This window comes from Mustela putorius, unplaced genomic scaffold (genome assembly GCF_011764305.1).
Source record: "Mustela putorius furo isolate JIRA1106 unplaced genomic scaffold, ASM1176430v1.1 tig00000450_pilon_pilon_pilon, whole genome shotgun sequence".
NCBI classification, from domain to species: domain Eukaryota; kingdom Metazoa; phylum Chordata; class Mammalia; order Carnivora; family Mustelidae; genus Mustela; species Mustela putorius.
In genome coordinates this window covers 10,371,340-10,399,232 of record NW_025421385.1, presented here as the reverse complement: position 1 = coordinate 10,399,232, position 27,893 = coordinate 10,371,340, and the positions used below count along the sequence as shown (strand labels likewise).

The following is a 27,893-nucleotide window of genomic DNA, read 5'->3' as shown; positions in this document are numbered from 1 at the left end:
AAAAAATTTTTAAGTGGGGTCCACAGTGAGATCAAGACCCTAGCTGAGATCAAGAGTCGAACGCTGAACCGACTGAGCCAACCAGGCGCTGCTCAGTTCAGCTGAAAATTTAAAAAAAAAATGTTTTAAGCACACGAAGTCTAAATAGTTAAAGAACGTTTTCTAATTTCTATGCAAATATGAAAATTAAAAATAAAAATATCTATTGTTTCTTAAGATTTATTCATTATTCAAATAAAGAATTTACTGATCTGTTGGGTTTTTTTTTTTAATGGATTTTATTTATTTGACAGACAGCGATCACAAGTAAGCAGAGAGGCAGGCAGAGAAAGAGGGGGAAGAGACCCGGCGAGGAGCCTGGGTAGAGAACCTGATGTGGGGCTCGATCCCAGGACCCTGAGATCATGACCTGAGCTGAAGGCAGAGGTTTTAACCCACTGAGCCACCTAGGTGCCTCTGGTTTTAAAATATAAATGATTATCCTGCTCTCTTCTGCTCTTGTTTTTGCTTGATAAAAGGAAAGAAACTTAAAAAACAAAAACAATAGAGAGACAAAAATCTTTGATTAAAAACAGTGTTAAGGATTTTTGTTTCATTGGACTTTGGGGAGAAATATCTTGAAGTTGTACATAGGAGTTTTTATCTCTGTGACTAAAATTAATCAGAATCACAGGATTGAGCAAATCTCGGAAATACTTCTTTTTGGAGATTTTTATTAATTGTGTCTGCTTTATTTGGTTGATTTGCTGTAAAACACCAAAGCCCTAACCTAGTAAAGCACTAGCCGCCTTATTTTTGGCCTCCTTTTACATTGCTTACTCTGTGTATCAGGCCGGCCCATAAAGGCCCAGTGTGTTTTGGCTCTGGACTGCTGAGCAGTGTCGTGCTCTGACTGACCTGATGTAAAGAAATCAGCACATGAGACCCGCAGTGGTCTTCTGCCCTTGGCTTTCCAGGCTTGGTGAAGGATGCAGTTGTTTCGTACTCAGGATGTTACAGTGGGGTATTGACATTTTACTGATCCGGAAAACTGTATATATATTCAGCTGCCTTTCTTTTTAAAAAGAAACTTCACAGTTTTAATTTTGAAATCTAGATGAAACATAATCCCTGGAGTGCTCTTGCACTGTTGCAGTATAATCTTTTCCTACGATACCTGATTTAGTTGGAAACAAATTAGGAACTATGCATGCTTAAAGGAAGCAATTTAATAAACAGGATTTTAGAGAAACCTAATCAGAATTGTAAAATGATACTCGCGAATCAATTGCATTATACAGAATTACTAGGTTAGATGTAGCTTTTAGATAAGTGTGAACACATCTCAGGCTTCTCTACCACCACTATCAAGAGCATTAATAAATTTGCCTTTCTTGCTTAAAAAAAAAAAAAAAAAAAAGGAGAGGGAAAGTCCTTTGTCCCTTAAGTTTTATTGGTTCATTCACAAATGATTAAAAAATAGCCTTCTCACATCACTTGGGCGGAAGGCAAGCAGACCCTGGAGCCGGCTCCAGCTGTGTCCTGGTCTCTCCAACGAGGTTCAGCGCGCTGGGCAAGGCCGCCTGTTTGGAGATGGCTCTGTGCTCCGGTAGCATGAAAACGGCAAAGAGATGCAGCCCTAAACTTTGGGATTTCAGCAAGCATCTGGGAGGCGTGTATGGCTGGGAACTGAGGATTGGGGTTCAGGAGTGAGCTGAAGACTGGAAGGTCACCCATACCCTATCTCACAGACCTCTGGCTGCCTTTTACATAGGAGATAGAGGCAATGAGAAGTAAACAATTTTTATTTTAAATCATTGTTATCCCTTGTCAGCATGTATGTGTGCAATGTTACGTAGTTGCCATTAGTTTTAATCACTCATTTTCAGTTCACTATTTTGTATACATTTTCTTACATTGGTATCATTGTTAGTTTTTTTTTTTTTTTAAATTAATTTAGACTTTAGGTTGGTCTTTCATGCATATTTTACTTGTCCTATTTATTCAGTGCGCATGCATATGTCCTGTTAGGCTCTGGGTGTCGAAAAGGAGTGCACACCAGCAGACCGTTCTGTTTTATAGTTGAGGAACTCAAGGCCTGGAGAAGTTGAATTCTCTCATCTCTGGTCCTCTGGCTGGTGCCTAAGATTTGGATGCCTGTTCCTTTCTCAGTGCCTATTATGATGCGACGGGTGTTTTCCTTTATCTTTGTAAACTGTCTTTCTGTTTAACTTGGCCTCTGCCATTGAGGAGACAGGTAAAGAGAAAATTGCATCCAGACTTTTCTCAATATTATAGTGGAGGTTTCCTCAGAGGTCTCTGAGGCCACAGAAGAGATGGGCTTTATTCTGCCTGGGGATTCCAAGACAGTCTTGATAGGGAAGGTGATCCTTGAAGGAGAAATAGGAGTTGCCCAGAGATGGGAAAAGTAAAGAGTTCCCAGTAACTTCTGGAACTGTACGGTTTCAGGCTTCCTCTCAGGGAAAATACCAGAGCCAGTATTTGGAGCAGTAGCTGGTCCTGCGGGAGGGGGTTCAGAGCAGCAGTCTGCTTGCGTGTGGGAGTAGGGAGAAGCTATATGGCAAGTATTAATCTTTACTAAGCCGTGGATTAGCTTTTGTTTGTATTTGCTGCATAACAACTTGAGTGGCGTAAAACACCGCACATTCTTTATCTCAGGAGTTTCTGTGGGTCAGGAGTCCACGCATGACCTGCTGGACACACACTGTCGAAGGTGTCAGGAGGCCTTGATTAAAGTCAATGGGCTGCATTCTCAGCTGGAAGCTTGACTAGGGAGGGCACCCTCATGCTGCTGGCAGTGTTCATTTCCTTGTGGCTGTAGTGTCCTGGCCACTTGCTTCTTCAGTGCCACCAACAGAGAGAGAGTCTCTAATTTCTGGGGAGGCTGGACTTTCTTTTAAAGGGCCCCTCTGGGATGGTTTCTGTTTTCATTAACTCAGAGTCCCTGATGAGGGACTTCAACTGCATTTGCAAAATCCCCTCACCTCTGTATATTTTCAGGGTTAGGTGCAAGTCCTAGGTCTTGCCCATTCTCAGGAGGGGATTGCACAAAGCTGTGGCTGTCAGGAGGCAGGAGTCCAGGGAGCTGTCTTGAGTTCAGGTTGTATGTTACAAATTAGTAAAAACAGAAGTGGTGTGTCTTTGTCTGCTCAGGATGTCATAATAAAATACTGTAAACTGCGTGGCTTCAACAGTAGAAATGTATGTCTCATAGCTCTGGAGTTCTGAATTCTGAGATCAAGGTTCTAAGGTTCCAGCAAGGTAGGTTTCATTCTGAGGTCTCTTGCACACCTTGCTGTGTGTTCATGTGACTTCTTTGTGTGTGCATGGGGTGGGTGGAGAGAGAGAGAGAGAGGATGCCTTGGTCTCTCTCTCATTTTATTATAAGGACACCAGGCCTGTCAGATGAGGGCTTGCCCTTATGACCTCATTTAACCTTTACTACCTGCTTATGGGTCCTATTTCCAAACACAGTCACACTGGTGATTAGGGCTTCAGCATATGAATTTTGAGGGGACACAGTTCAGGTTCACAGTTTGTTGTATCTCATGGGTTATTAATTGGAGTGGCTCGGAGGGGATCCTAATGGCCATTAGAGATCTCTTCCCCAAAGAGTACCAGCCAGACTTGGGAAAATCCTGATTCCATCTTTTTGTAAGTGTGACCTTGGGCAGGTTACCCAATCTAGGGGTAATTCCCTTGAACTAAAATCAGTGGCTTGTAATGTTAAGTACTTCGCAGGATTTTTGTTAGGCTTGGTTATTTCATTTGTAAAGCACCTAGCGCTGTGCTTTGCTCACCATAGACACTCATCAAACAGTGGCTGTTATTATGTGTCTTGATATTTCTATATGTCTTCTTCATCTTTTATTTTCCATCTTAAATGATATAATTTCCCCATGAATCCTTGCATTTCTTTCAACTAGAACTTATTACCCTTAGCTGAGCACTTACGGGGCTTCATTTTCTCTGTCCTGTGGCATTTACAAGCTTATTTATATGTTGTTTTATTTGTATACATCTTTTATTTTCTCTGTTATAGTGTATGTTTCTTAAAGTCAAGAACCGTCTTATACATCTACCATCGTTCATTGTGACTTGGACGTTGATATTTGTTCAGTTTAAACAATGTTGAATGAGTGGATATGGATTCTTGTTTCCTCTTTTATCTGAATCTTTGTTTCTGAACCTTTTCTAACTCCTGCCTCCTTTTGATAAACCCAATTTTCCTCGTACCTCTTCCAGCATTCAAGATGTATCATCCCAAAAGACTAGGTCCTTATTCCCCACTTGTTTTGAGAAGACGGAAGTGGGACTTTTCCTTCAAATTCTCAATAAGTGGGATTATTTTATCAAGCTACTTTTACATGGTATGTTTAAAAATAGCACTTTCCCCTTTATCCATCCCCCAAACAGGAAATTCTGTCATCCTGAATACACATTTTCAAGTGTACCCTCACGCCGGCCCCCATTCCTGTTTCTGTAGCTCGCATCCGCCCCTTTTCACTTCAGCATCCCTGCTCTGAGCCGTTTCTGACGCGCTGTGCAGTCCTGTCCTAGGCAGCGCTGAGGCAGGCTTTCCTACGCTCAGGTAAAGCCTTCACATCCTTTGCATATGCAGAAGATTTTTCTGCCTTCCCTTTATTTGGTTCTTTTGTCAGGAAAGGTGTGAAATTGATACACATTTGAATTTGTGAACCCTCTTCTCTGACACAATGTGTGTGTAGCTTAAGGAGTGATTCTAGGCATCTATTATGCTTTTATAAAGCCTTTTCCCCCAGAACTTAAAGCACTTCGTAGACATTATCTTATCAACACTTCGCACATCCCTGTGAGCCAAGTGAGAATTAGAGACCATTGCTCTTACTGTGCAGGGGAGTAGAACGTGGCCAGGAGGTCCAGGAGAGGCCCTTACCCTCCTTTGCCCTTCCAAGGTGTTTGTGCTGGGGAGACTTTGCCTTTCTATTTTCTAGCCATAAATTTGTCATGTTAACCTGCATTAGGGGAGTGGGTATAATGGCTCAATTAGCTCTCCTTACCGAGCCAGCAAACAAAACACCTTCGGTCACAAGATAACAGAGCAAATTTATGAAGTGATCTTTCTTTTGGAAGAGAATCTGTGGCTGTACGTAGGAATCAAAATTCAGTGTACTGAAAGGAAGGCAAATTACATCTCGTTGCCTGAGGAGGCCTCTTTTAAATGAACTTAAATGAATTTAAAAGAGGCCTTATTTGGGATTGGATTGCATTGAGTGGGGATTGTTTTAAATGAGCCCCTCTGCCCCCCATACTGGGAAAATTATTTTATGCATTTGAAAACAACTTGGCTTTGCGTGGTCTACCTTGCCTTTCTGATATCTTGAGATTGTGGGAAATGCTGCTGTGAGCTGGGAGAAGGCAAGATCTAGGGGCTTTTGCAGAAATGGACATTCTTTCTGAAAAGGCAGATTAAGGGTAAAGAAAAATTGGATCTTAGGCTGGCTTGATGCCATTGCCACTGATGTATATTTTCATTTGAAAATATACAGGTAATGCAGTCTCACTTTTTTTTTTTTTTTTTTTTTTTAAAGATTTATTTATTGGAGAGGGAGCATGGGTTAGGACAGGCAGAAGGAAAGGGGCAGAGAGAATCCCAAGCAGGCTTCTCGCTGAGTGTGGAACCCTGTGGGGGCTTGATCCAGGACCCTGAGGTCATGAGCTGAGCTGAAATACAGAGCCATGATGCTGAACAGACTGAGCCACCCAGGCGCCCCAGTACGGTCTCACCTTTGCTGATACTCCATAACTTTTAAAAGTCCCTCTTTCTTCCCTGTTCTATACTCGTCTTATCCTTTCTTTTAGCTTAGAATATTCTTCAGCCTAATTTTTATTAATCGATTGTGATGACAGATTTACCAAAAAGTAGATGGTTAAATAGTGAGCAATAAACTAAATGTAAAAGGTGTGTGTATCTGACGATAACGGACACAGATGTGTTTGGAAGATGAATCAGTGTGTGCTTATGTTTGTTTTGGACACGCTTACATCGGATATATTTTGGTATTCGTTGTAAACTAAAGTTTCTGGTCAAGAGTAGGAATGCAAGCTGGTGCAACCACTCTGGAAAACAGCATGGAGGTTCCTCAAAATGTTGAAAATAGAACTGCCCTATGACCCAGCAATTGCACTACTGGGTATTTACCCTAAAGATACAAACGTAGTGATCCAAAGGGGCACGTGCACCCGAATGTTTATAGCAGCAATGTCCACAATAGCCAAACTATGGAAAGAACCTAGATGTCCATCAACAGATGAATGGATAAAGAAGATGTGGTATAGATACACAATGGAATACTATGCAGCCATCAAAAGAAATGAAATCTTGCCATTTGCGACAACATGGATGGAACTAGAGCGTATCATGCTTAGCGAAATAAATCAATTGGAGAAAGACAGCTATCATATGATCTCCCTGATATGAGGAAGTGGTGATGCAACATGGGGGCTTAAGTGGGTAGGAGAAGAATCAATGAAACAAGATGGGATTGGGAGGGAGACAAACCATAAGTGACTCTCAATCTCACAAAACAAACTGAGGGTTGCTGTGGGGAGGGGGGTTGGGAGAAGGGGGGTGGGGTTATGGACATTGGGGAGGGTATGTGCTTTGGTGAGTGCTGTGAAGTGTGTAAACCTGGCGATTCACAGACCTGTACCCCTGGGGATAAAGATATATGTTTATTAAAAAAATTTAAAAAAAAAGTATTCCTATATCAAGGTACCATATTTTATAACACAGGTTAACATTGAACTCTGGTGCCATTACATTCTAGTTACTATTTTCAGGTACAAAAATCTTGCATGCTCCTAACCCTAGATTTGTGCATTAGTTAGGTTAGCAGACGGGCACTGGTATAGAGTGTACTTGCATGAAACACTTTCAGGTTTCTGTCAGGCTGAAGGGGGGTAATGTGACTTCTTTGGTCTTCCTCCTTTCTCCCGTTCTCCCCTCACCCATTTTTAAAATAGCAGTGCTTTTCCTACTGTCAGAATTTCATGTTGTGACACCCTACTCAGAAGTTATGACAGCAGGGTAATGACAGCAACTGCCTCCAGAGAATCAATCAGGCAATTAATTTTGTAAATGAAATGCTGATTATACAAAGCTTCACATGAGAGGCCCAGTGATTAAAATCAATTTAACAAATTGTTTCAGGTGGGACTTGATTAATAATTTGCCATAAATGCTGAGCCTATATGACCAGCATACCTTGTTGTTACTCCTACTATCCAGCTATGTAGCGGGAGGGAGACAAACCTTAAGAGACTCTTGATCTCACAAAACAAACTTAGGGTTGCTGGGAGGTGGGGGGTTAGGGATAGGGTGGCTGGGTTATGGACATTGGGGAGGGGATGTGCTATGGTGAGTGCTATGAAATGCGTGAGCCTGATGATTCACAGATCTGTAGCCCTGGGGCAAATAATACATTATATGTTAATAAAAATAAAAAAAGAATCTTGTTGTTGCTCTTAACAACCTAGTTGTGTATAAAAATCGTCAGGTAGGGGTGCCTGGGTGGCTCAGTGGGTTAAAGCCTCTGCCTTCGGCTCAGGTCATGATCTCAGAGTCCTGGGATCGAGCCCCGCATCGGGCTCTCTGCTCGGTGGGGAGCCTGCTTCCCTCTCTCTCTGCCTGCCTCTCTGCCTCCTTGTGATCTCTGTCTGTCAAATAAATAAATAAAATCTTAAAAAAAAAAATCCTCAGGTAAGCTAAGCACCGTGTCATGCTGTCACACTAGTGGGGCTAGGAGTCTTATGCATGCATATACATACTCACACATATTTACTCTTTGCTTGTTTGTCTAGCTATGTAGACCCAGCTAACATGAAGACGGAATGTGTTATTGTCATTCTGGTGTATGTTTTCCTGTGTTCTACTTAAAAAACAAAAACTTGCCACGACAGGTTTGGGTGCAACCCAAACAGAGTTAAACAGGTCTTTTTTCTATGTAGGATGTTTTAGACTTTTATTATGCTGACTTATATTCTGAATCTTAAAGAGCGACATCTGCTTTATAGACATTTCCCCTTCCTTCTTTCTTTTTTTTTTTATAATAGTCATGAAATTTTATGCTCCTAACAACATAGCTTCAAAGTATATAAGGCAAAACTGATTAAAGGAAAAAGATAAAAAGGAAAAAGAGCAAACCCACAATCAAAGTAGATTTTATGCACCACCCCCCCCGCCAGAAATGAACAGAGTAAGGGGTGCCTGGCTGGCTCAGTCTGTAGAGTGTGTGACTCTTGACCTCAGGGTTGTGAGTTTGAGCCCCACACTGGGTGTAGAGATTACTTCAACCCCTCTAGGTTCCAGTGTCCTTGAAGGTGGAAGGTCCTGGGTCAGATCCATCTCTGATTCCCCAGCAGCCTAGACATTTTAACATTCTTAATTATAGTAACAGCTGTAAACATAGTTTGGGAAATGATGTTATAAGGATATTAGAAATAGTAACATTTATAGACTGGAAATTAAAAAAAATGCCTATGTTTGGAGCATTATAATAGGAGAAGTCACACTGGGAATAGGAGACACAACTGGATGTCTTTCTCACATTCATACACTAAATATTCGTTAAGTGCCTGTTGTAAGCCAGACTTGGGATCCGGTGTCATAGTTTTCATTACGTCTAGTTGAAACGTCTAGAAGGCAGTACAGTATTATTTTGGAGAAGGTAGCTTGGAGACGTAAGGGTAAGGTGCACTTGAGGGTGTTTTGTTTTTTTAGTTTTTTATTAAGTAACAGGAGCAATAATTGTTGCTGTATGAGAAGTAGGGGCTATAAGGAGAATTAGAATGAGGAAGACACCATTTCTGCCCTTCAGGTGCTCACTGATGAGAGGCCACGTAAGCAGGGTTGCAAATGGTTGTGTAGATGTTTATTATCTGTTAAATGAGATAGTGGCAGAGAAAGCAGAATACTTTATCTTGGACTTTCTGGAATCAGGAAGAGTTTCTTCAGTTTACAGGTACCAAAGGTGTGTTGGGTGCAAAGGCGTTCTAGAAAGGGGTGTGCCTTAGTGCTTTGGCACGGAGGTGTGCATGAGGGCTGTCTAGGTTTATTATCGAAGACGTGGCAGGTGGCAGGTGTGGCACCCAAAGGTGAGCCTTGATTATTTGGTTATTGACCTTCTGGGCTTTGAATTCTTTAGACTTCTTTGTAGCCTTTTCCCTGCCTTTTTGACTTTAAGGGCGGTTTATTGGTAAGAGTTCTAGTCCAAGAATGGGGCAGAAAGGAGAAACGGTCTCTAACGGTCCTCCTTACTTTGGATTCCTTACTCACGACAGGTGGACGTTCTGGCACGGAGGAGGGCCGGTTCTAGAATGCTGGAACGGGAAGGGGCTGTAAGGGTTCATCTTGCCCCGGGGATGCTCACAGTTGTGACTGCTCAGGAGGAACAGGCGCTCACACGTGAGCGGTCACCATGTGCCAGGCACTGTGCTTTGTATCTACTGTGTTATTTCATACTGAGGACAGTGCTGTGAGGTGGTTACTGTTATAATCCTAACTTTTCAGAGGGGGAAGCTTAAGTTTGGAGATTAGTAGGATCTGTCAGAGATCACACACACAGTAAGTGGTGACCCCCTGTGCAGGCCAGCCTTAATTCCAGAGTCTGCGCACTTGACCCCACTCTGCTGCACCAAAGAAGACCCAATGGCTGGGGAGTTGGAGAGTTAAGCTCCACCTGCCATGGCAAGCAGTTGTGCTGTTACATTGGGGGCCCGTCTCTGCACCCTCTCCTTCCTCTGATGCAAGCTTTGTCAGCCACAGTTTTGGGATAATCTGCTTTTTAAAATTTGTACAGAGATTTAAAAATACTGGGTATGTTTTCATTGGATAGTTGCTCTCCTGATTTTAAACCAGAGAATTTGACAGTGGGCCGCCTGCCCTGGGAGGCACTGCTAGGGAACCAGGTCTGTTTATACCCTCTTTAGGGAAGAGGAGGGAGCAGGGTCACATGTGAAAAGTGGGGGTTATGAAAGCACTTTTTGAAACTTATAAAAACAAATAAGGGAGGTTTCTGGGTTACAGATGGCACATTTCAAATCTTTAATGGCTGGTTTGAGAGCTTTTAAAAAGCATAGTAGGAAACCTGAGGGGGCAGAAGTCTTACTACATCTTGAAAGTAGAGATACCCTTTCCCACAAATCATATTTTCAGGTTATCTACCAGAGCGGGATTTTAACCTGGAAGATGGCTTTTTATTTTTTTAATTAAAAAACATTTTTGTGGTATCTTCCTAGGTTATTGTTTTTTAAAACACTTCCTTTTTTCCCCTTAACTTTATTACAATTTTTTTAAGTAATCTTTGCACCCCATGTGGGTCTTGAACTTGAAACTCCTAGATCAAGAGTCACGCTCTTTTCTGACCGAGCTAGCCAGGAGCTCCTTCTGAGGATTTTTTTTTTTTTTTAAAGTATTTAAAATACATCTATTCAGTATGTGTTTTGCCAGCTTTAGTACATTTAGGAGAAATACTGCAGCCCCATCCTTCTCCCCAGTAATACCTTAACACGCACCCTTCTTTTTCCCGTGTGTTCCCTTTTCTTGCGCGCTTTTCTTGGGATGAGGTGATTCTTCCCCAGACCTCAGTGCAGTCGCGGCTGTTGGGGTATTTAACTTGGGTCCAGCACTTGAAATATCCTCCGGATTCTCGTTTTATCCACCGTCGTAATAGCATCACCGTAGCGATCTTCTTTCCTTCAGTGTAGGATCCTGGCTAGGCCTTGTACATGCATTGAATTGCCCTTTTACAGTCTGTACTGAAGAGTGGACTTGAACTGCATGGGGCCATTTATATGTGGATTTTTTTTTTTTTGATGAATACAGTGCTATAAATGTATTTTCTTTTTCTTATTAAATATATATAATATATTAAATATACATATTATAAATTATGTATTTTATATATTAGAAATATAGAAACCATATATCCTATAATATTTATATTATATATATTAAAATATATAAATATTAAAAATATGTAAGTGGGTTCCAAGCCTAGTGTAGGGCCCAAACTCATCATCCTGAGATCAAGACCTGAGCTGCGATCAAGTGCTCGACTGACTGAGCCACCAAGGTGTCCCTCCTTATGATTTTCTTAATATTTTCTTTGGTATACTTTTTTAAAGAATATAGTATATATACGTATAACATGGAACATATAATACGTAGAACATACAAAATGTGTGTTAATTGATTATGTTTTTGGTAAGGCTTCCGGCCAAGAGTAGGCCAATAATAGTTAAGTTATTGGAGAGTCAGAACTCATAAGTGCATTTTTGATTCTGCATGGGGTCAGTGCCCTTAACCCCCATGTATTCAAAGGGTCAACTGTATAGTAGTCATACTAACTTTTTGTGCTTTGAACAGTCACATTACACTACTACCAGTAGATGCTTTAACTTAACTATGGCTCTGATAAAGTGGATCTTCAATAGGGCCATGTCTCCAGAAAGCACATTTGCACCGGGGGCTGGTAGGTAGCCTGTGTATCAAGCACAGCAGGCTCTCTTTGTCTAGAGATAGCCACATTAGTTGTTAACATTCGTAATATTTGTACTGGCATTTTCTTTCATGTAATTTTAAAGTTAATTTCAGAAAGTTAATAGAATAGTTTGAAATAGGCATGTTGGTCACCATGGCAATCGCTGGGGAAACCAGTAACTTCTCGTTTGTCTTTCAGTGCCACTCTGACGTGTCCTTGGACTTGTTGATCCGTGCAGTTCACATACCAAACATCTTCAGAATGGCTGTGTTCTTTTTGTTTTTTTGTTTTTTTAAAGATTTTATTTATTTATTTGACAGATCACAAGTAGGCAGAGAGGCAGGCAGAGAGAGAAAGCAGGCTCCCTGCCAAGACCCCAGGATCATGACCTGAGCGGAAGGCAGAGGCTTTAACCCACCGAGCCACCCAGGCACCCTCAGAATGTCTGTGTTTGTGAGGGAGGTATTAACTTCCCTCGAAAGGTGAGAAAACAGGCTTAGAGCGCTGGAATAATTTACCCAACACTTCATGGCTAGTCGGCAGCAGGAGAGGAATATGAACCCCGGTCTGCCTGGTGTAAAACTTTATGCTTTTTCCTTTAGTAGACACAGCAAGTTGGTTTCTGCTTGCTTGCAAAATCTGATAATTACTAGTGGCTTCCTGCCACTGTACAGGGTGAAAGATTCTGAGGCTTACTGGACTTCAGGAAAATGAATTCTAGGATTGATGAGCAGCGTCTGTCTTCTGTACGTGAGTGGAGGGGTGGAGAGTATCCGTGCCTCATAGTGATTATTCTGGAGTTCACTTTCACACAATAATGACAATAATAAAACCTATCCCTATTAAAAGCCTGTTATGGGCCAAGGACTTAACTCTAGTATCTGCAATTCTATAACAGCGCTGAAGCGATGGTGGTAGTGTTCTTGGTGTTTAGATGAGTAACAGATGCAGAGAGCTGACATGCAGAGAGATCCTTCGGCATCACAGCTAAAAGGAATGAGGTTGAAATTTGACATATTCCCACAAAAACTTCCTTTCTGATTTAAATCTGTATTTATATGGGAAATATACCATATTATTTCTCTTTCTTAAATGAGACTGCTACTCTGTTGTCAGTAGTGACACATGAATATGAATGATAGCGCATACTTAGAGATGTAAATTTTAGAAATAGTTAAAGCCATGGTAATAGCTCTACAATTTTTTTTTTTTTTTTTTTTGGATAGTGAGAAATAAGAAATCCAGGGAAAATAGAAATATATACCATTACTATTTTGATATTCCCTTTAGATCTAATCTACACTTGAAATAAAAAAAATATATACACTTTGGTTTATTCATAAAGTTATTACATTTGCTAAATTAAATTTAAGAGTATGTTTCAGTCAGACAGTAATTTACACATTGAATTGACTTAATAAGTTGCTGAGCTTGGAGGATTAGGCAAATAATAGGTTTTGCCAGTTTATAAAAATCCACCCCAGACTGGGGAACTGAGTATTTTCTTGGCTTATTCTTTGGTATCTGGATGATAGCTATAAATGGGTTTAATATTTGTCTTTTCACTTCTTCATTCCTATTCCTGTGGGACAGTCTAGCTGGGAAGACAGACTTTTATCAAATAGTCACACAACTAATGTTCTTGTAGGCTTTACTGGGTGCCATGAAGGAAAGGCACAGTGTTTTCTGAGGGGATCCTGCCTCACTCTGTGTCCAGGGAGGGTTTCTCTGAGGATCGCGTGCTGGCGCTGGGTTCCGCAGGAGCATGGAGCTCCTTCTACATGGGGGGAACGGCGTAGTTGAAAGTCCATTGGTGGGAAAGTATGTGGTTTTTCCAGAGCCCCATAGAGGCCAGTATGGTCGGAGGGGGCAAATTTCCTTTTGGCAGCGGTGGTGGGTCCAGCTGACTGGATTTGGTGAGGGATGGCTGTGGTGGGAGAGGAAGGAGTCAGAGCGCATCCCTGGATTCCAACTTGTCCATCTAGGTGGGGTGTCTTCCACTGAGATCAGAAGCACGTGGGGAGTATCCCACGCCTCCAGGCAGGAAGATTGGGTGGCGGTTGGGTAGAGAGCCCTGGGGCTCAGGGAAACAGCCAAGGGAGATACATCTGGGAGCCACAGGCATGAGGAGGTAATGGAAGCTATGGCTTAGATGAACTTGTAAAAAGTGAAGCCTTGTCTGCAGTTACGCCTGATTTTTCCTCTTGTACTATTGACTATCGAGAAGCCTGCTTTCCAATTAGAGTCCTATTGTGTAACTGGCCACGTGGTGTCGAGCATGTCATTGCTTTTTCTGTTCAACGAATGTTAATGATGCCAGGCATTGTGCAAAGTGCTAGGTACCCAAAGATGAAGAAAACAAAATTTCTACCTTTAATTAACAGTATGCTGGGAGACAAGAAAATAAATAAATTATTGAGTGATTTCACTCTGACTTCAGTTTGCTAATTTGTTAAGAGGAAAAGAAAAAGATTTAGGAAGCTCTTACTGTGTGATAAATCCTGTGGTACCTCATTTGATCCCTTAACAACAAAAGAGGTGAACACCAATGTACTCTATTAGACTTGAGCCAAAGTTACGCAGCTAGTAGGTTGCACAGGCAGAATTCCCGCCCAGGTTTGTCTGACTCTGAACTCCTTCCCCTTTCCCTTACACCTGTATTGCCAGAATTCTAAGTGTTTTATCTAAACCACGGACTGTTTATTTTATATGAAAAAGATGGGGGGATTTGAAGCAGGGAAGAGGTTGTCACCCACGGTGGATGTTTTTGCTTGCATAGTAAGCAAATCGGCAGAGTGCTTTGATCAGTGGGAAGGATTTTCCCAATTTCTCTTCCTCTAAGAATGCTGATGCCTGGATCTGTGTCAGTCTCTGAATGGCACTAGTGGTTAGCCGAAGGCCCTGTCCTCTTTCTTGACCTCTTCAATATTTTTGTCAGTGACATGGGCAAAGACATGAATGAAATGGCATGCCGATTTAATTGGTGTTTGAAGACAAGGTGGGAGATACAGTGAATATGTTAGATGTCAGGGTAGAATGGTGACCGGAAGTAGGCAAAATGAAAATAAGCAGAGATACAGACCAACTTCTGCCACTAGAGTCAATGTCCAGCTGAATCATGGGAGGGGGAAAGTGGGGTTTCATTGCAGCTCCTGGGATGGATCAGGAGTGTGACGGGGCTGCGGGACAAGTATGCAGATCCAAGGCTGCATGAGTACCAATGTAAGCTTTGTGGAAGAGGAGCAAGTTCCGCCCCATAAGATTTTTTTGTGTTAGGGGAACTAAGAATCGGCGTATTTTGCTCAGAGAAAGGAAGTAGATACGGCTGTCGTCAGATATTCTGCAGAAGGACCTAAGTGAAACCTTTCAAATGGATGTAAATTTCAAGGAACAGATTTCTGTTATGTAGAAGGAAGGAATTCATAACCTTTCATGGTTGTAGACACCTAGGGGATTCGTGTATACATCAGCTGTGAACCAATGAGATTCTTTCCTGTGCTAAGATTTGTCGTCTCATTGCTGAATGCTTTAGCCAGAGAATCTTAGGAATTGTGATCAAATGGAAATGTATTAAAGTGTTTTGGAAATGCATGGTAGATATTGGTTATTATTTGATAATGTAGGTCAGGAGGGTCTTCGGATGGGTTTCTAGAGGACATTTCATTGACCCCTGACACTCACTATATGTTAATTTTGGATGTACATCCATGATGGATGCATTTTATAGAGTATGTCTAAGAGTTCAGAATCACAGCTTCTTTATTTATTTATTTATTTATTTTTTGTTAAAGATTTTATTCATTTTATTTGACAGAGATCACAAGTAGGCAGAGAGGCAGGCAGAGAGAGAGGAGGAAGCAGGCTCCCCGCTGAGCAGAGAGCCCGATGCGGGGCTCGATCCTAAGACCCTGAGATCATGACCTGAGCCGAAGGCAGCGGCTTAACCCACTGAGCCACCCAGGAGCCCCAGAATCACAGCTTCTGAATGTTGTTTTTTATTGGTAGTTTATGGAAGTCACTCCATTATATGTAACAACATATTAATATTTTATGGCTAATCTTAATTCTGAAAAATGAAAATCCAATGGTATTTTAAATTTAGAATATAGTTAGGAAAAAATATTGTGTCTTCTACTTCTGTCCTATTTAAGGATAATATATATGTGCCAAGCTTCTTTATTTAAAATTATATATCAAGGGGAGCCTGGGTGACTCAGTTGATTAAGCATCTGCCTTCTATTCAGATCATATCCCAAGGACCTGGGATCGAGTCCTCTGTCAGGCTCCCTGCTCAGAAGGGATTCAGCTTCTCCCTCCGCCCTTCCACCCCTCCATCTTCTCTTGTTCTCTCTCTCTCCCTCTCTCTCAAATAAATAAATAAAATGTTAAAAAAATAAAATTACGCATCAAAACATGTTTCTTTCAGATAAAAACTGCACAAATAAAAATTGCCTATAATCTGGGGCACCTTTAGCGCCTTGCTCCTCTGTTTTTTGATTTAAACTGATTTTAACGCCATTAGAAAAACTTGACCAAGGATGTTGCATTGTATATTATTGGCTTTACATATGTCTTCTGCATTTATGTACAGAATCGATACAGAAATTGGTCAGTGATTTTTACTTTTTATTTTTGAGAATATTTTACTTGATGTGATCACATTCCCGTGGAGTTACTGAGTCAGCACAGTCTAAGTCATCTGTGCTGTGTGCTAAGTGAGACATGAGGACGTGCAAAGCATAGACGTTGCCATTTTCGACTACTTGGGAGATAAGAAATAACACATGAAAAACGACCAACTAGTACACGAGTTCAGTAACAATACAAGGCAACCGAGAAGTCTGTTACAAGTAGGCCAGGAGAGATTCTTGGGGTAGGTCCCATAGATGGTATTTCTGGCGGGCGGTGAAGGCCAAAGCTCTGCTGTCCTTGAACCAGGACTTGAGCGAGCTTGGGTTCAGACCAGAGGGGAGAGCAGGAGTGCCATCAGAAGGAGGACCAGCAGCTGTCCCCTGCTCGTGCATGCTGTGAATGGGGTGTGGGTGTGGGGAGGGGAGAGAACGAGCGTGGGACAGCTGTGCCCCATCCACCCCCGCACTGCAGAAAGCCATAGTAATGTTTGCAGCATGCCTGGGGAAAAATGGGCATTTTTGAGTTATATTTAGACATTATCACAGAAGAGTAAACATAGATGGCTTCACGATATGACGGCCACTCCGTACAGGTCGCTGTGCTGGCTCTGATCCTTATCAGCCTGATTTTCACATAGTCGTAATTCATGCACATCGCTCTTAAACATTTGGCATTGTTTTGTGTGTACTTTTCCATGTCTCTGGCCCACTCTGCTCATGTGTTACGGCTTGTTCACATATTCTGGGATTGTTGAAGAGTGGGGTTGTTCTAGTTTTCTTCTTTGAACAATTGGTAAGTAGCTCTGAGGCCTGTTACAGTTCTTTCTAATTTGATTTTCACATTCCTTTTGAGTTAGGTATTATTTCTTCCATTTAGTGACTGAGAAGACTAATAAGCAACCTATTCAGGGTCACACAGTTGGGGTAAGTGATGAGGTGAGGGCGTGGGCCCACCGTGCAGCCAGGCCCACACGTTCTTCACTGGACCATGCCGTCTCCCATGAGTATTAGGAATCACGTAGCCGCAGGCTGATTGGGATAAATCACACTCCTGCCCCATTAGAGAGAGAGGATAAGAGTTGGAACAACGTATAGTTTTTAAAGCTTTTATTTAAAGCTCATTCTCGTGTTATCTCTCAGAGTGAAGTAGTGGTGAAAAGCCTCCTAGTAGGTATAAAATCCACTAGTGCAAACACTCATTTTCTCAAATTGGGTTTCATTATTTTTGTCATTTTATAGGTAATGCTGTATTACCTCAAAGTTCTCTTTAGCTGCTGGTATGATAGAATATTCTCCCAAATAGTGGTTCAAAATGGGAAGAGTTTCTCTGAGCTCTTATTTAATCCAGATATATAGATATGATTATAAATCCAGAAAATACAATAGTTCTTTCAGTGGGTTTTGCAATGCCTTTCTTCTATTTGTGGTCTCAGGAATTGGGCTGAAAAAATGGTGAAATACTGTATTCAGAAATAAACTAATAAACTATATCCTTACCTTGATATTTAGTAGTAAATACAATTACATCGATATCTTTATTATAAATGCATACGTAGGCATACTCTGGAAGAGTGGTAATGAAGGAATAAGTATAAGAATCATCAAGTTTGTCTGGTTGCCTTGGTGGCTCAGGTGCTAATGCATCCGAGTCTTGATCTCAGCTCTGGTCTTGATCTCAGGGTTGTGAGTTTGAGCCCCACATTCCTGGCTCCACACGCACAGTGGAGCCTACTTTAAAAAAAAAAAGTCTATCCAAAGTATACTGAAAGTATATAAGCTGTTGTTTAATTTGGATCATCTTTTAAAAGAGTTGTTAGAGGGGTGCCTGGGTGGCTCAGTTGGTTGAGTTTCTGTCTATGGCTCAGGTCTTAGTCCCAGTCCTGGGGTCCAGCCCTTTGCTCAGCTAGGGGTCTGCTTCTCCCTCTGCCTGCTGCCCCTCCCTCTGCTCATGTTCTCGCTCTCTCTCTCTCTCAAATAAATAGATATCTTAATAAATAAATAAATAAAGTGTTGTTGAGTTCTGAGGCCAGCCTTTGATAAACCTCTTTTACCTATAATCTAGCTTAACTGTGCCGCCTCAGTTGCCTGGAATTTATATTCAAGTGTACATTGAAAAAATACACATTGTTCCCCTTATTTCGTCTTCCTGGGAATGGAAAACCTTCTGAGGATTTGGGAGGAGGTAGGTAGCAGTGGCAGCTTCCCAAAAGGAAATCTAGGAAAGCATGTGTGCGACACGTGCGTGTGTGGTGACCGACTCACATATACGTGGACACACAAAAGTTTCTCTGAATTTGGGAGGAGTTGCAAGAGAGTCTTACCAAGAAATAAAATGCACGAGACACTGAGTAACTAAACCTACACAGCTGTGCTGAGCACTTTGGAAATGGGTGCTCCGTGCCATGGCCTTCATAGCACCCAGCTTGTTCTACAGAATTGAAGCTCAGATGGCAGCACTTGTGGAGTGGCCCCCAGGGAGGACAAGCATGTCCGTCTGGAAGAACATATTTAGAGTTCTTGAGGACTGTTTTCATGGGGACAGTGTCTCTGAGACACTGTAAATTTTATGTAAGAGCGAAGATGATGGTACTTTCGAATAGATCAACTGACGGATAGCTGAGAAACACACAAAATCGTTTTGGGTTAGAAGTGAATATGATAAGAGACTTGGCTTTTAGGTTTTTTGGGATAGACTTAGATTTGCTTTGGCCTTTGGTTTCTCTAAAGAGGTAATAGCGAGAAGCTGGGGTTGAGATCCTGCCCTTGTACAGATTTAATGTTAAAAATAGCAAGTGCACACAGGATGAATTTGGGGTATGGATGAGTATTTAACACAAGGCCATAAAGAGAGGTTAAAATTAAATAATTTGCACTGTATAAGTATCTGTTTTCATATCTGAAGTCTCACTGAAAGGTATTAGATGCATTTTGAGAGGTACAGATAATTTGCGTATTTCATGGTTTTCATTTTCAGAACTCTCAGGGTTAGGCTAACATTTTTGACATGGGTGCAAATTAATTGAATTTTAAGTAGGACTGTGAGAGGTTATGGCAATGATGAGACAGATAGGAAACAATTTTAGTCACCGGTAAGATGAATTTGCTGTACTGTTATCTATGGCATTAAAATACAGACATTCCAATCATTTTTTCCATTTTAAATTTCTGCTTCAATTAAGCCAGTTTTGGTGGTACACTATTTGAAGTGAAATCAGTAGACCTTTCCTATGTCCTGGCTAATCCAGATTGAATGTGAAGATAGGGCTGCCTCAGAACTCCATATTCAAAATGTAGCTTGAAATCTGATTTACTCAGCCTCTCTGTTGACCATTCATTCATTCTGCGGATTCTGAGATCACCAGCTAAGCCTTGATTTTCACACTTCCGTAGAAAGTTTTATTTTATCTTTTGAAAGAAAGTGGGAAGATAATTACATTTTGCTTTTGTAAGGCATATGTTCTAATTTAAATCACTCTGGGGAAAACTTAATTCTTAATACTCGATTTTTGTTTTATGACAGTATATCAACATACATGTTTGTGTGTTGAATTGTGAGGTTAGCTCAGGTTGTGTAACATCAGTGTATCGTCTTTGTGAGTATAAGATTTCCCTGACTGTGAAAGTAACACATCTAAAATTCCATGAAATAGTGAATTTTGAGCAGAACTGTTTGGCTTACACATATTTTCATTCAGGTGAGATGGAGTTCCGGGCAAATCCCTCAGAATCCCTCAGAGCTGAGTTTCTCTTTTGGAAGGCTTTGGTAAAGCTCATCGCAGACCCATGAAGATGCTCCCTCCTCACAGTGCCTTGTGTGTCCTGTTAGGGTGTCTGCTATGTGCCTTTTTTTTTTTTTAAAAAAGATTTTATTTATTTATTTGGCAGACAAAGATTACAAGTAGGCAGAGAGGCAGGCAGAGAGAGAGGAGGAAGCAGGCTCCCTGCTGAGCAGAGAGCCCGATGCGGGGCTCGATCCCAGGACCCTGAGAACGAACATGACCTGAGCCAAAGGCAGAGGCTTTAACCCACTGAGCCACCCAGGCGCCCCTCCTGTGTGCGTTCTAATCTTTGTTCAGCCTGTCTCCTTCAGGGAATTGGTCATTTCTCCAGGACTGGCTGTTCATTTTTCTTCAGTGCCTGGCACACTGGCACACTACACATACCAGCCTCGGGCTGGGGGATCAGAGGGAGGGAAGACCACCAGCTCTTGTAGCTTCCCCAGCTTGGGTTTTCGGTCCGTGCTCCTGGCTCACCTCTCCCCTCCCATTCATGTCTTAACGTTCTTCACCTTCTGACCACTGCTCTCCCCTCTGATGAGGCCTTCCTTGCCAAACCCAGTAATTCCCTTCTAGTCATGGAGAAAAGCTTTCACCCTCACCTCTTGGACACCTGGCTGGCATTTGGTACACCTCATTTGTTGCCACGCACGACTCCCTTCTTCTTCTTCTTTTTTTTTTTTTTTTTAAAGATTTTATTTATTTATTTGACACAGAGAGATCACAAGCAGGCAGAGAGGCAGGCAGAGAGAGAGAGAGAAGGAAGCAGGCTCCCGGCTGAGCAGGGAGCCCGATGTGGGACTCGATCCCAGGACCCTGAGATCATGACCCGAGCCGAAGTCAGTGGCCTAACCCACTGAGCCACCCAGGCGCCCCATGACTCCCTTCTTTTCCATGATTCTCTATCTTCTAGAATCTCTGTTTTCTGACTGTTCTTTTGGCTTCCTGTGGGCTCCTCCTTTCCCGTCTCCCTAAAATGGTGATCTTCTTTACAATTTTGTCCTCTACGCATTGTTCTTATTTCATATATTCTTCCTAGATGAAGTTCTTGAGTTTTTATATTATCCAGTTTTTGGTGAACATTTTATTTTGTGCCAGGTGTACTATTTGACTTATGTCCTGGAGATACAAGAGTGAGTAAAAACAGAAGAATCACTGCCTCTCCAGGAGCATGTATCCTCTGTTTGCTGACTTACCCTATTTATCATTCTAGGTCAGCCCTTATTCCCCAAACTATAAACACATTGGGTCCCTTCCTTCTAGATGTTTTCGGCTGGATTCCCTATAGGAACCTCAGATTTCCTATGTAGAACTCTGAAGGCTCTCTGGCATGTGGGGGAGAGGGTAGAGCTGCTGCTTTCTCGGCATATCTGACTCAGTTGGTGTCTTACCATCTGTTGAGCCACCATTGACTCCTGCCTTCTTCCATCACTCGCTCAGTCTCTAAGTCGTGTTGCATTTGCACCATTACTTGCATCTGGGCTGGCTTTCTCCCACCAGGGCCGCCCGCCCTGCCTCCAGGCCACTGCTGGAGAGCAGGCTTTCCGAAAGCTGGATCCCACCGCAGCTCTCTGTTAAAAGCACCCAGTGGTTCACCCCGAGATGCAATCTGAAGCCTTTAAGATGGCGTGCGGGGCTCACCCGTGTGCTGGTTCTGCCTGCTTCAGCTCCTTCTCTGCTGATTCCTCCGTCCTTTGGATGTGAACTGCCTGTGTCCCCTCATGCCCTCCTACACAGCTCACCTCCCTTGAGCCTCTCTGCTTTATGCTGCTGCTCTGTTCCACTCTATGCCCACCTTGAGCCTGGTGCTTCCTCACTAGTTCTGCTAAGTTTTAAGCCTTCTAATATATTACATAGAATCTGGCATACAGTAGGGATCAATATATGGTTTTGGAAGGAAGGCAGGCAGGCAGGCGGGAGGGATCTGTTGGATGAATGCTTTTGTAACACCGCAGGGAGGAACTTCCCCCACCTCCGCTTTGCTCCTTTGAAACACCCAGGGCAAGAAAGTCCCAGCAGAGGCTCGAGTTCTGGCTCTCCTGAATGGCCTTGGCCCTGGGGCCCATGGGCTGACTCACCAAACCCAAAATAAAACTCAGATTCTAGTTTGGATCTGGTTATGTTTGGTAAGATACTGACATGGGGAAGGTGGATTGTGACTCAGAGTCTGGGTGCCTATTCATGCGCAGTAGTGATCTTTGAAAATTTTTACCCTAGACATTCTGTATTATCAGAAATCTACCCTTTCACTTTCTAATGTGCACTCAGATGCATTAATGTTTGATCAGGAGTTGCAGACTCAGGTCCACATTAAAGTAGTTGTTCTAAGAATACTTTGAAGTCAAAAAGCGTTGCTAACCACTCAGTACACTTTGTCTTTATTACTAGTAAGCTGAAAGTAGCTGGGTGAGAGAAATGAGGTTATCATGCTCATTTCTTATATATGTATTAGAATTTTAGATGTTTTCTCTCTGCAAACTCTTTCCTACTCTTGTTTACATAGGATCCCTCATAATTGTTAAAACCTTCCTTAAAGTAAACAGTAAATGTCTTGTATCTATCTAGGCTTTGTTCCTAACCGTTCTTCTTTTGCCAGCTTGTTATCGTTTTTTTTTTTAAATTAAATAATTGACTGATAGCATACCAGTTACAACATAATGATTTGATATTTGTATGTATTATGTATTTTTAGTATTGTCAAAAGTAAGGACAGTTGTGTTTTTAATGTATATGATAGTATAATAAAATTTCTGCCTTTGTAATAAATAATAATCTGTGTCTTTGTTTATTTCTTCCCAGGGCAGCCCAATGGATCCCATGGTGATGAAGAGACCTCAGTTGTACGGGATGGGCAGTAACCCTCATTCTCAGCCTCAGCAGAGCAGCCCTTACCCAGGAGGCTCCTACGGCCCCCCAGGCCCACAGCGGTATCCAATCAGCATCCAGGGTCGGACCCCCGGGGCCATGGGAGGAATGCAGTACCCACAGCAGCAGGTTTGTGCTGGTTAGAACCCCACCCCCCTTTAGTTTGGTGACGTTTTGTCTTTATTGCTTACGGTCTGCCTAAGATTGGTACTAAGAGAATTAGGGGCATTTCACTGATTTTCTTTTTTCTTTCCGTAGTTTTTTCAAGTAACCACACATCCAGTTTCCCTTTCTTTCAAAGAAGGAAAAGTGATGGGGCCCCTGGGTGGCTCAGTCGGTTAAGCTCCACTCAGGTCTTGATCTCAGGACGGTGACTGCTACCAGAGTTGGGCTCCATGCTGGGCAGGGAGCCTGCTTAAAAGAGGAGTGGGGTGGGGACTGAGGAGGGTGGTGTGCCTGGGTGGCTCAGTCCATTAAACACTGGGTTCTGGATTTCTGCTCGGGTCATGATCTCAGGGTCATGAGATGGAGCCCTACTCTGCCTGGGGTCCCAGCGGGGAGCCTACTTAAGATTCTCTCTCTCCCTGTCCCTCTGTTGCCCCCTGCCCACCCTTGCATGTACGCGTGCACGCACTTTCTCTTTAAAAAAAAAAAAAAGAAAGAAAAGAAAAGGAAAAGTGAGCTTCTTAGAAAAAAGTGGACGAAAATACCCGTTTGGTAGAGGGCTGCTACTGTGTTACTGGCTGTTAAAAGATAGGCAGTTTCAACATTTTGCGCCGAGTTATATACATCTAAGCCTCCTAAGTGAACTAGGCTTGCTAACATTTCTGATGCCAGACTGGCAGATTTTGAACTGTGAATAGACTTTGTCAGGTGAAGTTTTAATTATTTAAAGAATAAATAACCATGAAAATGGCATCGACTTTGAGAGAAGCTTTTTATTCTCCCAAAAAGTTATTTTGCATTTATTTCTTAACATATTAATTTCATAGAGAGCATTTGGTATATATCTGTTTTCTTAGATTTGGATGGGTTTTGTGTTTTTACTTAAAAAAGAGTTTTCTTCCTTTTAAAGACCCAGTATTTTTCTCCTTTTTCTCTGGAATCGAATAGTTGGAGTCACCTTACATGACCGTCTACCTTCTACCTATAGTAAACCTGGTCTCTTGGATACTGGAGAGTAGATCCTTGTTATGTTGGCCTGAGGAATCATGAAATTAGGAAAAGACTAAATTAGACTGAGACTCGTTAGGGTGTTTAGTCACTAGAAACACCAGAAAGCCTTACTTGTAAACCCCTACACCATGTCTGTCCCCTGGGGGTGCATTGGGGCTGGTGCTGGGTGCCTGTTACTCCCTCCAGATAGGTTCTTCCATAACGTTGCCAGGAACCTGTTCCAGGGTCTCATATACTTCCTCACTGGGAAATCTTCCCTGTGTTTGACCAAAAATCATCTGTGGGGGGAAAACCACTGAATCCGACTTTGGTTCTCTCTCAAGTAGATGTGGAGAATGATTCACTCTTACATGCTCCAGAGTTGTGTTCATGAAGTCGCATCTGAGCCTTTTCCTTTAAGACTGAATATTGTTTTTCCTCTTTATCTTTTGTCCCTCCTTTGGTGATAGTTTTATTTTAAGGTAGTTGTAGGGAAAGATAGAAGTAGCTCAGCCTTTGCGTCCTAGCTGTTGGTTCCTTAAACAGCTCTTGTTACTGTCAATAGTTCTTACTCTCCTTTATTAAATTGGCTGTCCAGAATTCTCTCAGTCACTCGTACACTTAATTGTTCTCTTAATTTTCTTCAACATGATTCCTTTTTTACAGCAATATTTTGCTGCCTAGAGTAAAACATCTTTAGCTGAGGTTACTAATTGTGAGGGGGGAATAATTTGTAGATGATTGAAAAGTAAGATGTGATTCTCTCTTCCTTCTTCTAGTCTTAATCTAATTTGCACTTAGTTGAGGGGAAGAAGGCCCAGGCCGCTGGCTGCCAAAATCCGAATTTTCCTCTGTAGCTGATTTCCTGATGGTTCTGTATGATAGCCTGGCCACAGGAAGAGAGTAGAGGCAGCAGAGAAGAAGTAGCAGGAGTAATGGAAAGAAGTAGATGCTAACCATGCCTTGTTTTTCTGCATCTTCTTTTTTTCCTGTTTTTCTGATTTCAGATTTGAAAGTCATTTCAAAAGGTGGTGTTCATGGCAAGCTACCAGATGCTCCTTTATCTTTTTCTGTGATGAGTTCAAGTCTTATTATAAGGTTTCCACATTGGCATAGTTTGCAATCCCAAAGTAGAAATCCAATAAATGGAAAGAGTGTGTAAAGAATGATTTACCCAAGGGGCATCTGGAAGGTCCAGTCAGTTAAGCATCTGACTTTGGCTTGGGTTATGGTAGTTATCATCTCAGGGTTCTGGGATCAAGCCCCAGGTCAGGTTCCGTGCTCCACACAGAATCTGCTTGAGGATTCTTTCTCTCCATCTTCCTCTGGCCCTCTCCCTGCTTGTGCACATGCATGCTCGCTCTCTCTCAATTAAATAAATAAAGTCAGGACATGCTTACAAGACTGAGCCACCCACGTGCCCGAAAATAAAACTTTTTTTTTTTTTTTAAGAAAAGGAATGGTTACTTAGGAATATTTTTTTCATTATTTTCTTCCCCACAAATATGAGGGTAAAAGTAGAGGACATACACAAATGCATACGGTAGTCTTAATTTTCTTTGGTTCTTGGTGGCTCTTACATAGTTCTGAAATCCAGTAACTCTTGGATTTATTTGAAGGGACAAAATGATGAAGATAACTCACCCAAGTATTTCAGCAAATTTTTAATTAAGATTTTAGATTAGGTATTTTACTGCTAACCAGAAGAAATGTCTAATTCTAATTAAGGACAGATCTTTTTGATAATGAAAGGAAAATAGTGTATCTGGCAAGAAACTGAATGCTATGGCAATAAAATGTCAACCTTTCATGTTGAGTTCATCATAATCGAGGGTTCTAAGGAATCTGTATTGCTTTTTCACCCATTCATTTAGTTATAATATAGTCTTAAAATATAGTATCTTGCTTTGATACCTAAAAGGCTGAAAATAGCTGTGAATGCATTTTTGAATGTAACAGTTTAAAGGGGACACAGATTATACTTTATAATACGAAGTTCATGTGATCAGTTAGGTGTAGACTAATCAATAGCCTAGAAATTGAAACAGAAAATAGTTAAGAAGGTTTTGGGTGAAGGTTAGTAGGGCACATTTACTTTATTAGGTTTAGCCTGTGCTTTTTTGGTGAGGAATTCTCAGTGAGTTGCTTTGTTTGTAAATTTTGGGTAATTATGAATTTATCCACACACAGGGTCCTGGCACAGTGATTGGCTACTGGTCCTATGTGTTTTCTCCAAGTATTAATGTAATAGGCTGAGCATTTCTATAATCATGTCTGCTAATGTTTCTCAGGGAAAAACTTGAAAGATAATGATGACATTGAGTTTTTACTGAGTGGACATCACCACCTAGGCATGACTTCGCTTTGGATAGCCTCCAGAGCTTTCTGTGTTTGGTTTGTGAACCTCTAATGAGCTGAATCCGGTTCGTTTAATATTGCTCATATATTTCTGCAAAGGATTAAAATGCAGGAATTCAAGTTTGTAAATTGAGTTGCCCACTTACCAGCTGAGTGGTAAGTTGTCTTTGGCTCAGGGGTCACAGTTTGATTCCTGGCTAGCATTCCACTCCTGTGATAGGAATTTTAAATGAGCATTCTGGTAGAAAGGACTGCCATGCTTATGTGAAATTTAACATGGATAGTATCATTGCTTGCTTTTTGTTTCTGAGAGGAGGAAGTGGCCACTGGGTGTTTGATTTTACTGTTAACCTGCTGATTCTTGACTGGTATGGTGATAATTTTATTTTTGAAATATATTCATGACTGGATCTTCAGGTATGACATGATAATACTGCATCATTTTGGTGTTTATTAACTGGAACTAGAGTTGTGGTCTTTCATGTGCCAATTCTCCCACATCATCAGGTGCGTACATGGCTAAACAGATCAGTTTTGCACAGCGCTCTAAAAACTAGTCTGCTTGAGTTTTTATTGAGCTGAGAGGGGGAAATGAATTTTCTATGCCTCTGTGGAGAATGTTCTGCCTCCAGGCTCCTGGAATTCAAACCTGGAGATGGTTAACAGAAGTATACTGGTTGATTTCATCTAATACAGAGCTACACAGAGGAAGTATAACCTTTAAGGTTACTAGACTCGGACCCTGAGTTTTGCAGATTTTTAAAAAACGTAGACATGAAGGTACCCTTTGCTGGATCAGGGATGTGGGTGAGCAGATGTTTTGTTTTACTTCTTTTGTCCTTTGTGATCATAAATGTATACATAGGCCTGTGCCGGGTTGCTTTAAAAAAATATTTTCATATGAAACAAACAGCACCCAGGGGAAAAAGGCTATAGAAGCAAAGGTATATTTATTTGTGTCAAGCACATTTCAATTACTGCATGTAGTGTGAGATTTTTTTCAAGTTATCAAGGGTTAGTGGGTTGATATTTTAACGGTCCTTACCTTGCTGCATAAGTTTGTATAATCTAGTGCCTGTTGGCATTATAAAGCCAAGGAAAGGGAAAGAGGGCAAAGTGAGAGATTTAAGTTTATGAATGTTTTTAGAATGGAAAATCATGACTTTTTAGTTTTTACAAACACATCTGTATTGCAAAGACATTTACAACAATAAGAGCATGCTATAACAGTAAGAATATAATCATTGTTTTGAAAGATGTTCTAGCAAAATTAAATAGAAATTAGTTATTTTTGTTGAGGTGATCCATCTGAACTTACCACTTAAACCCTAATTAAAGTTGAGGTTCTTTTGAAAAAGACTGTAGAAATCAATAGGTATTCTCATTTGTGTCTTTATCTTCTGCACCCTTTGGATATGTCTATTTTTGCTGCATGTTTCTTGAGTAAAATATTTATTTCAGAACATAAGCATTTTATTTGGTACCATCTTAACAGCCAAAACACTTCTTCCAATGCAAATGTTTATTTTGGCAGCAGATGTTTCTCAAAGGAGACAAACATTACAATTGTTTGGCTAAAATAAATG

At 41.5% G+C, this 27,893-nt stretch overlaps 1 protein-coding gene across 10 annotated transcripts in view; it reads left to right on the top strand.

The window, feature by feature from the left end:
* Positions 1–27,893, top strand: part of ARID1B (AT-rich interaction domain 1B) — a 439,186-nt gene that overhangs the window by 28,419 nt on the left and 382,874 nt on the right. For all 10 annotated transcript variants that reach the window (XM_045080143.1, XM_045080141.1, XM_045080135.1 and 7 more), the window contains exon 2: positions 22,729–22,923. In XM_045080143.1, coding sequence (XP_044936078.1) covers positions 22,729–22,923 — 195 coding nt within the window. The remainder of the gene's footprint in view (positions 1–22,728; positions 22,924–27,893) is intronic.